General features: G+C 46.3%; 1 protein-coding gene across 1 annotated transcript in view; it reads right to left on the reverse strand.

Moving 5' to 3' along the window:
* The window catches only part of Agbl4 (AGBL carboxypeptidase 4), a 1,244,450-nt gene that overhangs the window by 109,479 nt on the left and 1,122,012 nt on the right, over window positions 1-12,959 (reverse strand). Inside the window, exons 7-8 of the mRNA XM_071618599.1 lie at window positions 12,264-12,353; window positions 2,368-2,482 (exon numbers count right to left, since the gene is read on the reverse strand). Coding sequence (XP_071474700.1) covers window positions 2,368-2,482; window positions 12,264-12,353 — 205 coding nt within the window. The remainder of the gene's footprint in view (window positions 1-2,367; window positions 2,483-12,263; window positions 12,354-12,959) is intronic.

Genomic DNA, 12,959 nt, shown 5'->3' on the forward strand with positions numbered 1-12,959 from the left:
TTATTATTTTTCATACTCTCCAAAGCTGTAGTCGTGAATTCTCATGATTGATAGGCTCTTTGTTGCTATTCAGAGCTGTTTTAGCAACAGGATTAATGCCTGTGGTTAGAAATTGTTTCCAACTCTCATAATGAGAAAAAAATCACATATTCTCACTAGGAGAATGTTGGGGATTGAAACTTCACTATGAAACTATGTCTGAGGGTTGGAGTCCTTTTATCCTAAAGCCCCCAAATCACAAATTATGGACCTGGAAGATATGTAGAAAGCATCTAGCCCTCCATCACCACCCCACTGTCCATCTGAAGGCCTGAAAGGGGAGGCGTTTTGGCCAAGGTCACAGACCTCTTTTATAGCAAATCCTTCCCTGGACAGCAGATGATGACATAAAGAGTGTGTGGAGTGGCAATATTGACCTCTCTCTGACCACTGCAGCTCTTGTAATTAAACAGAAATGTTAACCTAAATCAAATGCTCTTTCCACCAGCATTATCACTAACGGGGCAGTCTGTCTAGGGGAGGTGGGAAGACACTGCTCTCAGGTCTTTAAGGAGCCTTAAACCTGCAAATGCTAATGAGCCATCACTCCAGCCAATTAAGAGAGGCAGCAAAATCGTCTTTAACAAAGGCTTCATGCATCCCCTGGGGTCTCTCTAACTCATACCCAAGGGTGCCAGGCAGCCCCTCTGGACCCAATTTCCATGGCTTTAGAAAGTAGTAAATTAACTCTGTGTGAATGGGCCTGGCTGGGTGTCAGGAGATCTGGCTCTGATCTGAGTTCAACTAAGGACCTTGAAAAGGTCCCATTTCATCTCTAAGTCTCAATTTCTTCATCAGTAAAGTCATCCCTTTCATTCACTTATGTTCATTAAATATTTTTTGAGAATCTACTATGAGCTGGTAGACAATGGGGACACAGAGACCAATGAGGTTCAGCCTTGCCTTCAAGTGACTTGAAGTCCAGCAGGACCTGTGCAGTAGGATGACTTGTGGGCCCGAGGGAAGGGAGTGGCCAGCTGTCTGGGGTTGGGGGATGATTTCTAGAAGAGTTGCAAAGAGGGTTAGTGAGATGAAGAAGGATGAGGAGGTGCTGGGCAGAGGGCTACCTGTATAGGGGTAAGAGGACAGGGCCAACAGAGTGGAGCACAGGGCTTTGTGGGCAAGGAGGATGGTGCACATACAGCCTCCAGGGCATGCCAAGCCTTGCGTGCAGAGCTGAGGAGTTTGGACGTTATCTTCGAAGCTGTGAGCCTAATCAGCTGTAATGCTGCACAATTTGGGTAGTGAAGCTAGATGGTCACTGATTCACTGGTTTTGTGACCTTGGGCAAGGCCTCAAGTGTGCAGTAAGTGTAGCATCTTTATCTATCTCAAAGGATTCAATGTTCCTCTGGCAGATGATCCCCTGGGTTGTGAAATTTTAGGCTGTAGATTATGGTGCTAAGACAAGAGAAAGAACATTCAAGTTGGGAGGGCCTGAGTGGGAGTGGGCCCGGCTGGTCTGCCCATGCCAGAGGGAAATGCTACACACTTGATCTGGGAAGCACTCTCCTTCATTAATGATCTCCAAGTAGAAGCATAGCAATGAGCAGTGATCATTACAACTGCCATATGAGGCTCTGCAAGGCACATTCCTCCTCACTGTTTCTTTTCATGTCCTGTCAGGTAAATTTTATCTCCAGGTAATTATTATCTCTCCCTGAGCACCAGAGAGGGAAAGTGAATTCCCCAAAGTTACACAGGAAGTAGGTGTTAAAACTGATTCTATGGAGCTGAAGAATATCATGCTAAGTACCATAAGCCAATCCCAAAAAACCAAACCGAATGTTTTCTCTGATAAGCGGATGCTAATTCACAATGGGCAGTGGGGTAGGGAAGAACAGAGTTACTTTACATTAGGTAGAGGGGAGTGAAGGGAGGGGAGGGGGCAGGGGGGGTAGGAATTATAATAGAATAAATCAGACATTTTTACCCTATTTACATATATAACTATATGCCTGGTGGGATTCTACATCATGTATAACCAGAAGAATGGGAAATTATACTCCATTATATATGATGGATCAAAGTGCATTCTACTGTCATGTATAACTAATTAAAACAAATTTAAAAAATCAAAAACAAAACAAAAAACAAATCCTACTTCTCCTGATGCCTGGCCTAGTTACTAGCTGTTCAGAAAGCCCCAGCAAGTGACCTCAGCCAAGGCTCATTTAGCCACATTCCCAAGAACCAAGGTGAAACTTCCTCCCATGAACTCATGGGTAGTCTGAAAATTCTTTCTCAAAAGTGCATCCTCGGTTTCCTCTTGGTACCATGTCCCCACCCTGGGACTACCTGCTTCCAGGCCTCCTCCCTCTCCCCTCACCTGTAATTGCCCAGGTAGACTCCATCAGGGTTGAGCATCGGTGCAATCTTGAAGACCAGGTGTTCTCGCAGGACACGGGCAATAGGGTGCTGGCTTACGAGGAAGTCGATGATCCCTAGGGAAAAAGAAGTGTCGGGATTAACCTAAAAGTGCTTCCAGAAGGAGGGAGCACATTTCTCTTGATTTGGAAACATTAAGAGTTTGATAGCTGATGTTGGCCTGTGATGTTATCAGCTGCTACAGAGCTGCAGCTCTGGACGAGGTACTACCCAGTGAATTTTACAAACTTATCTCTGTTTCCAAGAGACACACAGCTCAAGACACAACATTGAAGCCCAGGGACAGGACACAGGGAGAGCATTTCCTGCCTGAGAAAAGAAGGAGGGCTTCAAGAAAAGATGGCAATGGAGCTGTGCCTTGGAGGCCTTGAATGACACCAAAAACCTCTGGACTGTGTTCTCATTGCTGCAACCCGAGGGGTCTCCCTAAAGTGTGAATCTGATCTGTCACTTTTTTTCCTTGGTGATGGCCTCCATCTATGTACGGGAGAGGGCACAGGAGAATCAAGGGCTCTGACTCTCACCCCTCCACTCATCTCCAAATTTCCACTTCTTCATTGGAGATCTGAAAAATGGACAAAATGTGGCCCTGGCCTTCCATGAAATTAGTGAAAGTGATAGAAGAGTGAGAAGACCTCTCCCAATGCAGAGGAGTCCCATTTCCTGCTGGAGAGTGCAGGAGAGGCCTGGAGGAGAAGGGAACCTTTGAATTGGGCCCTGACAGGTAGGTTTGATGGGCAGGAGGAAGGTGTCGGGGTCACTATAAACGACCCATGTGCCCAGTGGCAGGCGCTTAGCTGTTGGAATGATAAATTGCTCCAGAGCACATTCCAAAGCTGCTGTGACCAGTGAGGGACATCTCAGGCTTTTCATTATGCCAAGCTGAGCATCCAGTAGCAGCCGAGAGCCGGTTGGACATCATTTACTTCTCTGCTGACGCGGCAGTGGACCAGATGCCCTAATTTATTTGTTGGTCCTCATATTAAAGTTACAGTTTGCCAGTAAACAGGCAGGGTAACGATGCCAGGCACCCTTGTTAGGGGCTAATAATTGCTTAATCTGTCCACTAATTGACCCCGGCTCCCAGGGCAGCGCTCCATCAAGAAGCCAGCCTGCTCTCAGGGCCTGGCAGAGCTGCCTCAGAGAATGGGCTTCTGGAAATGGAGTGGCTCATTGTGATCCATCCTCCTTCACAGATGAGCAGATTAATTGGGCTGCCAATTAGGCAGCTAATAAAAGAATGAGAGAAAACAAAGCCAAGACCAGAGACTGCAGCCGCCCAGAACTTCCTCTCCCAGGTGGACATGGGGCAAGGAGAGGGCAGGTTTTAGATTTATCTTGTGGCTTGGGTCAGACACAGTTTAACAGAGATCATTCCCACTGATCAGAAGATTTTTTTTTTTTTCTTTTTTTTTTGTGTTAGAGGAGGGTGGTCAGGGGATTTTTGAAGAGGAATGTAGGAGAAAGTAAGAATGGAGAGAAAACGCCCTCCCTGACTGTGAATCAAAAGCATTGCAGGGACCAAGGAAGCAGAGGGACCCAGGGAGCAGAAAGACTTGGGGACTTGAATTTGAATGTTAACTGTTCCTTAGGTGGAGCTGTTGCTGAAACCAGTTTTCTCCTCATCCGGAAGTTTGTTGTGTGACTGGGAGAGGGCTCCTGTGCCTCGGCTGCCTTCCAGCACCTGAAGAACCCACTGGGCTAAGTCATCTCAGAGCCGAGGGGTGAGGCAATGGAAGCAGGAGTCCTGGTCTGTGAAGTTTACTAACTATGCAAACTGAGGATAAGGACTCTGAATTGGAGAAGCCAGCAAACCAGAACAGGACCTGGGCTCTAGTTTTCACTAAGTTGCTGAATGATCTGTAGAAAGTCTCCAGGCCTATTCTCTTTAAAGTTAAGAAAAAGAACCAAACAATGCCCAAAGATGCATCCCACACTGACATTCTATGATCCCATCTATTTTATACCTTCCCCCAAGGAGAGGAGGCCTCCTCCTGTCAAGTGAGAACAATCTCCCTCCTGCTGGGAGAGTCCATTAGATCCCTTGATACTAGTCTTTGTTCTGTCTGTGAACTAGTTCACCATGGTCCTTTCCTTTGAACAGACTGAATCAGGAAGATGGAAGACAGCGGGACAGTGGGAAGGCTGGAGAGGAAGGAAAAGTGATGCAAGGTTTGCAATTGAAGCTCAGTGGCAGAGATCCTTGCCTGGAGCCAGTCTCCAGCTGGCCAGGAGGTACCGCACCATTGTTGTTATTTCAATCAGAGTGCTGGGTTCAGGGGTGGCACACAGGGGTGCTTAATAATGCCTATTGATGGATCATTCCCAGGAACTCATTCAACCTTGACCAAGTGTGAGATTATCAGTTGAACTGATAATCACTCATTCTACAAACACTGCCAGGCAGGGCAAATGCCAGGCATCCTAAGATGAATAAGATGTTCCTGCCACTGAGGGTGTGTGGGGAGAAAGCAGCTCCCCACTGACTGGCCAAGGGGAACAGCACAGAACTGGGAGAATAAGGAAAGCCCCACCCAGTCTGGGGGTCAAGAAGGGATCATGAAGAACAAACTTTCAGGAAGCGTAGAGAGCCAGATGAAAATGTGGCAGGAAGACATTCCGGGCAGAGGATTCTTACTGCCAGACTTGGTGGTGGTGAGGAAGAAGACAACCTATTTGGTAACAGACAACTTTTCAACTCCAGGTGCGCAGCAGTATGGTTTAAAGGGCAGATCCTGAAACAGAACTCTCCAGGGGTTTGACTCCTATTTCAGGAGTCATTCATTCTCTGTATGGCTTTACCTTCTAAGTTCCTCAGTTTCCTTACCAAGTAAAGAGGGGAGGAGAAGACTTACTGTGAGGATTGACGTGTGCAAAGTAAGTGTGTAGATGTGTTGTTTCAATCACTGCACTTACTCTCCAGTGAGCCTGAGGGGAGAAGGAATATAAGGAGGAGAAGTGAACAGGGTCTTGCTGGTCCAACTGAAAGTGCATGAAAACCTCTGGAGAGCTATTACAAAGTTTGAAGCCAGGAAGGTACAGGGTCAGATCTGGGCTCCAGAGAACATCCTTTACTTCAGCTTGCTTAAAGGGAAAGAAAAACAGAGGGCCGGGCATTCTAAAGACAGGACAGACGTGGAGGTAGGGAAAGATATAGCAGAGATAGCCAGTAAATGTAAACCAGCTTGCAGTCAGGAACCAGGGTCTGTCATGGTGGTGACCTGCAGGGCCACCGGCGTGACCAAGACCCAGAAAATCATGAGAATGTAGCAGGTGAAGGTACTACCCCCAAGGGCATTAAAACTCTGCCCAAATCATACAAAGCTAGGGGAATGACTGACCCTGGCAGAATGGGGCCTCAAAATACAAACTGAGTTCAGAAAAGTTATATTTCCTGCACCTTGGAGTTTGGGAGATTGAGCCTTGCATCTGTTGCTCATGTCTGCATTGCCTCCAGGCTATGAGCTCCAGGATGATAGGGACAGGTCTACTGTCTTTGATGCCATATTCTTAGTGCCTAGTTCAGTGAAATGGATGAATACATGTGAAATGGATGAATAAAGTTAGATCCACAATGACTATTACATATGCGTTTGTTGGATTGACTTGCATTGCAATTGACCCCATTTTATAGGCAGAGAAACAAAGTCCGAGTGTGACATCACTAGCTAAGTGCCTAATAGGGGTATGGAGGGTTTTAGATCCAGCTCTGTTGGCTCAAAGCAGCCCTCTTTCCATTAAGGCAAGATGGGAGTAACCAGGAAACTATTTCTGTGTGTTTTGCAAGATGATTTGCATACGTCTCCACCATTTTCCCTTTAGAGAGTTCTGTGAAAGATTCACTGTTTGCATCCCCTTCTTAGAGGCAGCACACTAGGGTGGGAAGAGCCCAGGCTTGAAGTAAGACATCTGAGGTCTCTGCAGGGCCCACAGGATGGTTTGCGGGACAACAGTCTCCTGAGGGCCTCCTCTGACTAGCACAGACCCCTGGTGCCCTCTGCCAAGCCCGGGGGCCTCAAATTACAGAATCACAGGGAGTCTGGTCCTGAAGAGCTTGAGGCTCATGGGGTGTCAGTCCATCCCCAGCTCTGCCCGCTTCACAGATGGAGAGACAGAAACCTAGGAGGGTGAAAGGCCCCTTCACACCCCTCTGTGGATCAAGCTTCATGCTTATCCTGTGTGGCTGTTTGAATGAGAGAGATAGAGATAGAGATAAAGAGAGAGGGAGAGAGAAAGAGAGAGAGAAGGAATAGGTAAGAAATAGAGGTGAGAGGAAAGCCAAGTGGGGGAAGGGCAAAGGTCACCATTTCACTGACGGTCAGGAGGTGCTTGGTCCCTGGTGTCTGGTGGCATCAGAGGTTGTGAGAGCCTGGCATGTACTTCTGTGTGTGTTTGTGTGTATGCGTGTGCATGTATATTCACCCACCTCTCCCCTCCTCTTACCCCCACAAAGCGCCCTGAGGAGGGACTCCTAAGAGAAGGCCAGCTCTTTATCTCCCATGGAGTCTAGGCCCCAGTGGCTGCCTTGGCAGGAAGCCCAGGGCTCAGGCTGTGAGGCAGGAGACCTGGATATAGTCCCCTCTCCAGCACTAACTTGAAAGGTGACATTCAGAATCCCTTGACTTTTCTGGAAGGTAGGGCTGAGAGCTGCCCAGGGACTGGTGGGGCTGGGGTGGAGAGCACAGGGAAGAGGAGAGGGCCAGCACCTGGTGCCTGCGGTAGCACTGCTTCACCTCACCCCACAGCACCTCCTTGAGCAAGATGGTGCTGCCCTGCTCTGCAGGTGAGGAAACAGGGGTTCTGTGAGCCCAAGATTGACTGAAAGTCCCCCAGCTGACAGGTGGAAGTGGTAGGACTCAAACTCAGGCCTGTCCAACCCAGAGCCTAGCTATTCCCCTGCCCTGCACTCTTCAGAGGCCGCACGCTTTGCCCTCAGCCGCATTTCATAAATGTTGGCCTCATTAATTCAGTGGGAAGGGTCTGAAGAGGACCAAGTGCTCTGCAGGGGGTGACTTTAGTGAGTGTTGTCCCAACAGCTCCAGCAAGCTCCAGAGAGGCAGCAATTGCTCAGCCAGAGTCAAGGCACTGAGGTCTGGGACTGGCTCTGCCATCTTTTAACCTGCAAGAGGAGCCTCCCAGTGAGGAGAAACCAGCTAGAGGCTTCTCGGGGGCAGCAGGAACAGAGTGAAGCACAGAGACCCCGAGTCTCACCAGGGCCTGGGTTCACAGTGAGGGTGGGAGGAACCAGGCATGAAGAGCCTCACAGAGAAGTTGGCACCTGCAAAGCACTCCACTAGTGCCCCTTCCTCCCACTGCTGCTGACGTTCTGTGCTTACTGTAGTCCAGCCACTGTCCTCAATGTGTCATTTCTTCCTTTATTCTTATAACAACCCTTGAGGCAGGATTCCTTGTATTTCCCTCTGAAGATAAAGGAACTGAGGCACAGAGAGTTTCTGCAACATTCCCAAGGTCACGCTGTAATAAGTAGAGGCTTCGGGATCAATCCCAGGCAGTCTGTCTATGAGTGACCTCACACGACCTGCCACAGGGCAACTCAGGTGCCCCTTGACCTCCCATGCTGCTGCTGGAGAATGAGGATAGCATGTCCTCACAGAGGACATGAATGAGGTTTGGAGTGAGGTTTAGGGGGGTGGCCTGAGTCAGCGGTCACACCACCAGACAGTCTTAAGGAAATGCAGGCTCGGCCACCCTTAATGCCACCCCTTCTAGAGCTCTGCGACAACATGACTTCACTGAAGTCCCAGCAGCAGGTGTATCAGCAGCTCGGCAGTGAGAACTGTGGTCCCAGCCAGATGGGGACCAACAGGCCTCATATGCCTGCTTCCTGCTCAAGGTCACTGAGCCAGTTAATGGGGAAGAGCTAACAGAACCAGAACTACCTCAGCCCTCCTCCCTCCAGGCCCCAGACCGGCTGCCATCCCCAGAACAAGGTGGGCTGGAGTGGGGACGACACTGAGGGCTCTGACTGGGGAGGAACCTCCAGCTGGGCTGTCCCCACGTGACTGAGAGACACGACACAGACAGAAGAGGGGGTGAGGTGCCTGTCCCCGGCTCCCTTGAGGATGGATGAATTGTGTGTCTCAGGGACAGATACAGAGGCAGCCTGGGAGATGGAATCCAGGGCCACTGTCTGGATGAGTTGTGTGACCTGGGGCAAGCCATCTCACTTCCCTGAGCCTTCATAGCCCCCTCTGTAAAATGTACGTCATCAGAACTCCATGCTCTTCCAGGTCTAAACCTTGACCTTCCAGCATTTTCCATCCCTGAGTGGAACAGAGGAGCATGTACAGGCTGGGGAGTTGGCCAGACCGGGTTCAAAAGCCCCCTTTTCTGTTTACTGGTCATGTGACCTTGAGGCTACTCTTTCTGAACTCAGTTTGAGCAACCCAGAGCCAACATAGCCTTTGTTCCTCACATCAGCCCCATACAATGAACAAGAGGGTCCCATTTTATAGATGTGAAAGTGACAGCTGGAGATCCAGCCCCTAGACCTAAAATATCTGTGATTTAATGAGGGAAAACAAATGGAAATCAATTATATAACAAGTAATTGACAGTAAAGATCTTTATTGGTGATGGTCATCTTGAGACCCAAGATGAAGGCAGTGGGCTTCAGGGAGTGGGCTGGGAGGCCCATAGTGGGGGCACTTGGAGTAAGCCTTGGGAGATGGGCAGTACTTGCCCAGTGGCAAGGAGTGGCACAGTTCTCCTCGGCAGAGGGACAGCTGGTGCCTGTGCTTTGTGATGGAGAGAGGACTTCCTATTCAGGAATAAATCTGTATGGGGCTGGCTGTGTGGGGCTGAGGGATAATGAGGCTGAGGCCAGAGAAGCTGGCAAGAGCCAGATCATGGTGGACTCTGAATGCCATACTGAGGAGTCCGGAATGTACCTTGAGCAGGTAGTGGGGAGGCATTGGAAGTTTCTGAAAAGGAGTGAACACTTATTTAAAAACCTCCAGGGCTGGATGTGCCAACTCAGCACCAAAGATGCCTTTTCAGGAAACAGAGTTATCAGAGAGCACCTGAGATGCCCTCAATTTCTCTACACCCCAGTCCTCATCTGTAAAATGGGATGGTGACCTTGCTTTCTGTCTACCACCCACAGAAGAGGTGCGCCCGGGGATTTGGGCTCCCAGGGATGAAGGTACTGATGGCGAGATCACTGTCTTTTTACAAACAAGGACAAAGCAGTTCCATCCAATCAGCTGGGGGAACAACCTGCTGCCAAGTTTAGTAACTGACAGATGGTTGCAAGTAAAGGGGAAGGTAAACCCAGGAGGGACCTGGGAAAGGTTACTGCAAGGACAGTGCTGGGAAGGAAAAGGCCAGAAGTGAGAACGTAAGGAGTCAGCTGCAGGGATCGGAGCCCAGCCATGGGTCCCACAAGCTGCTGGGCTATGGGCATGTCACTTCCTCTTCCTGAAACTTACTTTCCTCAGCTGAAAAAGAGAGGGAGGCAATTGCACCTAACCATGGCATTGTTAGAATATGAGCTGGGAGAATGAAACTCATATTTATTTGCATAATGCTTGATAGTTTGCAAAGCAGATTACCTGCTTCATCTTCTCAGATTCCCATGGGGAAGGAGGTGGCATCTGTCGAGTGCCTGCTGTGAGCCAGGCTCAGGACTGGGTGTTGTGTTTGCATTCATCTCATGCCAGCTTCCTAACAGCCTTCCTAGAGAGCACCGTTATCTTGATTTCACATTTGAGGAAACTGAAGTCACACCACTAGGAGGTGGCACAGCAGTATTTGACCTCAGGGTTGTATGAGCCCACATTTCCCGATGTTTCCATTGTAGCATGTGGTCTCCCTCAAGTTATCTAAACTGTGTAGGCTTTTAAATATCCCTTCATGGTCATTTTGAGGTTGAAGTAAATAAATTCTATAAACTTGGTTTCTCATATGTAAAAATACAGTTAATATTAGTTCCCTTGACATAGGAAGTTATCATAATTACAATAAGTTTAATTAATTAAAACAATAAATTACTTAAAAGATGTAAAATGCTGACTAGCACTTGTCACCTGTATAATATATAGTTTTACACGTAATACACACACTAGATAGGTACAAATGCAGAAGTATTGTCAAGGAGGTGGGATGGTAGGGACTTTTGTACATTGCTGGTGGCATCAGAAAGTTGCAAGTTGTTATGGTTTGGATCTGGAATGCTTCCCCAAGCTCATGTGTTTAAGCAATGTACCAATGTTCAGAGGTGAAAAGATTGGATTATGAGAGGGATAAGTGGATTAATCCATTTGATGGACTAATAATTTGCACTACTGGGTGGTACTGTAGGTAGGTGGGGCATGGCTGAAGGAAGTAGGCCACTAGGGGCATACCCTTGGGGATTATATCTTGTCCCTGGCTTCTCTCTCTCTCTCTCTCTCTCTCTCTCTCTCTCTCTCTCTCTCTCTCTCTCTCTCTCATTCCTGGCCACAATAAGCTGAGTAGCTTTCTTCTTCCATTCTTTCTTCCATGATGTGCTGCCTCATTTTAGGTCCTGAGAAATGGAGTCTGCTGACCATGGACTAAAACCTCTAAAACCATGAGCCAAAATAAACTTTTCCTCCTCTAAGTTGTTCTTGTCAGGTCTTTTCTTTAGACTGGGGAGAGCTGACTAACACATACATTTTGAAGAGAAATTTGGAAATATCTAGTAAAGCTAAAGATGCATACATGTCATGACCCAGAAATTACATACCCATGTTATACACCTTAGAAAAGAATTTGCACATGTGCACAGGGGGAACATGTATAACAATGTAATGGCATTATTTGTGAGAAAATAATACTGAAAAGAACCTAATTATTCATTATCAGAAGAACAGATAAGTAAGGTAAACTACAAATAGTCATGGAATATAATACTGTGGTGAAAAGAAGTAAACTAGAGCTAACCCCACCAACATGGATACTTAGAAAGCAAGTCTGAATGAACCAGAATAGTAGTATTTTGATAAAGTTCAAAAACATGCAAAAAAAATGCATGTTCAATTTAGGAATGTTTATTTACAGTAGAACTATCAAAAAAGATAAAAGAATGAAAAACACAAAATTAAAGTTGATGGTTATCTGTGGAAAGGAAATTAGGAAAGAGGACAAAGGACTTTAAAGGAATAGATAATACTCTGCTTCTTGAACTGATTAGTCCCTGGCATTTATTATGTTATTTAAATGTAAGTAATATATTTTTATGGTTGGCTACTGATGATTAATTAAGCATATATTTTATATGGATTAAATATTTAGTAATAAATTTAAAGTATAATTGTAAAGAAATATACTCAATCAAAGAGCATATCTTGTTTACCTTTGGTTGTGTGATGTCAAGCATGCTTCCTTGCTCACAGTGGGTATTTCAGAAGTTGTCAAGTGAATGATTGGATAAATGGGTGAATAGATAATTCTCAGTCTTTACCTTCCCATTTCAAGCCCTTCTACCAACATAAACACTGAGCTGGGGCTAGATTTCTTACTAACGCAAGCCACTGGAGACAAGAAGAGGTAGGGAATTTAGGTGACTCTGTACAGCTCAGCCTCAACATGGGGCATATAAGAAGATTTCATTCAGTGCTATCTATTCATTTATTCATCCATCCATTCATCTATTCATCCATGGGTGAATCAGGTCAATAAGTATTTATTAAAACAAAACCAAGTAGAATTCAGCAAGAGGTTTTAGAGCAATCTCTTCAAAAAAGCAAATTTCCATAATGACTCTGCATATGACAACATTGTCCCAAAGATCATCACAGTGCCCCATCTAGATGTGGGAGGCAGACACAGGACACCTTGAGATTCTCAGCTCACCTTGGCACACAAATGAAGAGGGTGTTTCCCCCGGGTGGACTCGTCCTGTGATGAATACCACCTTCTGCTCTGCCCCTTCCCGGAGATTGTCTGCAAAATAAAATGGAAGGAGGTCTCTAAGGAGGGCAAGGAAAGCTAAGACTAGGGATGGGTGTGTGGGAGGGAGGCAGATGAGGAATAGTTTGGATGCTTTACATTCATCTCTTAAATCATTGGGTTAAAACTATCAAGGCCCAGCTATTGCTGACTAATTAAATTATGTCTCTAGCTACCCCAAATTAAAAGACTACATTTCCTTTTTATGTAACTTTGCATATCATATTAATATGTAATAGTCACAATCATCTGAAGAAGCCATATGAGTGAAGTTGAGTCCCAGAGTCAATGACTGTGACCCAGGCAGTTGTATATTTCTGAATTTCAATGTTCTAAACTATCATTTAAGATAACAATATGTACTTCATATTGTTGTGATGACTTAAAGCTATACATTGTATGAGAGTCAGCAAATATCAAGTAGATCATGGCGTAAAAATGTTTTCTATTTGTGTGATTAATAGTAGCAGCTGCTTTTAAATTAGCCCTTTTGCATCAGGCACATTATATATATATAATTGTAATCTGTAAAACAACATTAAATTAAGACAAATTTTATAAAAACAGATACTAAGACTCAGAGAATTTATATAATTTTTT

The sequence above is a fragment of the Marmota flaviventris genome, chromosome 10, assembly GCF_047511675.1.
Source record: "Marmota flaviventris isolate mMarFla1 chromosome 10, mMarFla1.hap1, whole genome shotgun sequence".
Lineage (NCBI taxonomy): Eukaryota > Metazoa > Chordata > Mammalia > Rodentia > Sciuridae > Marmota > Marmota flaviventris.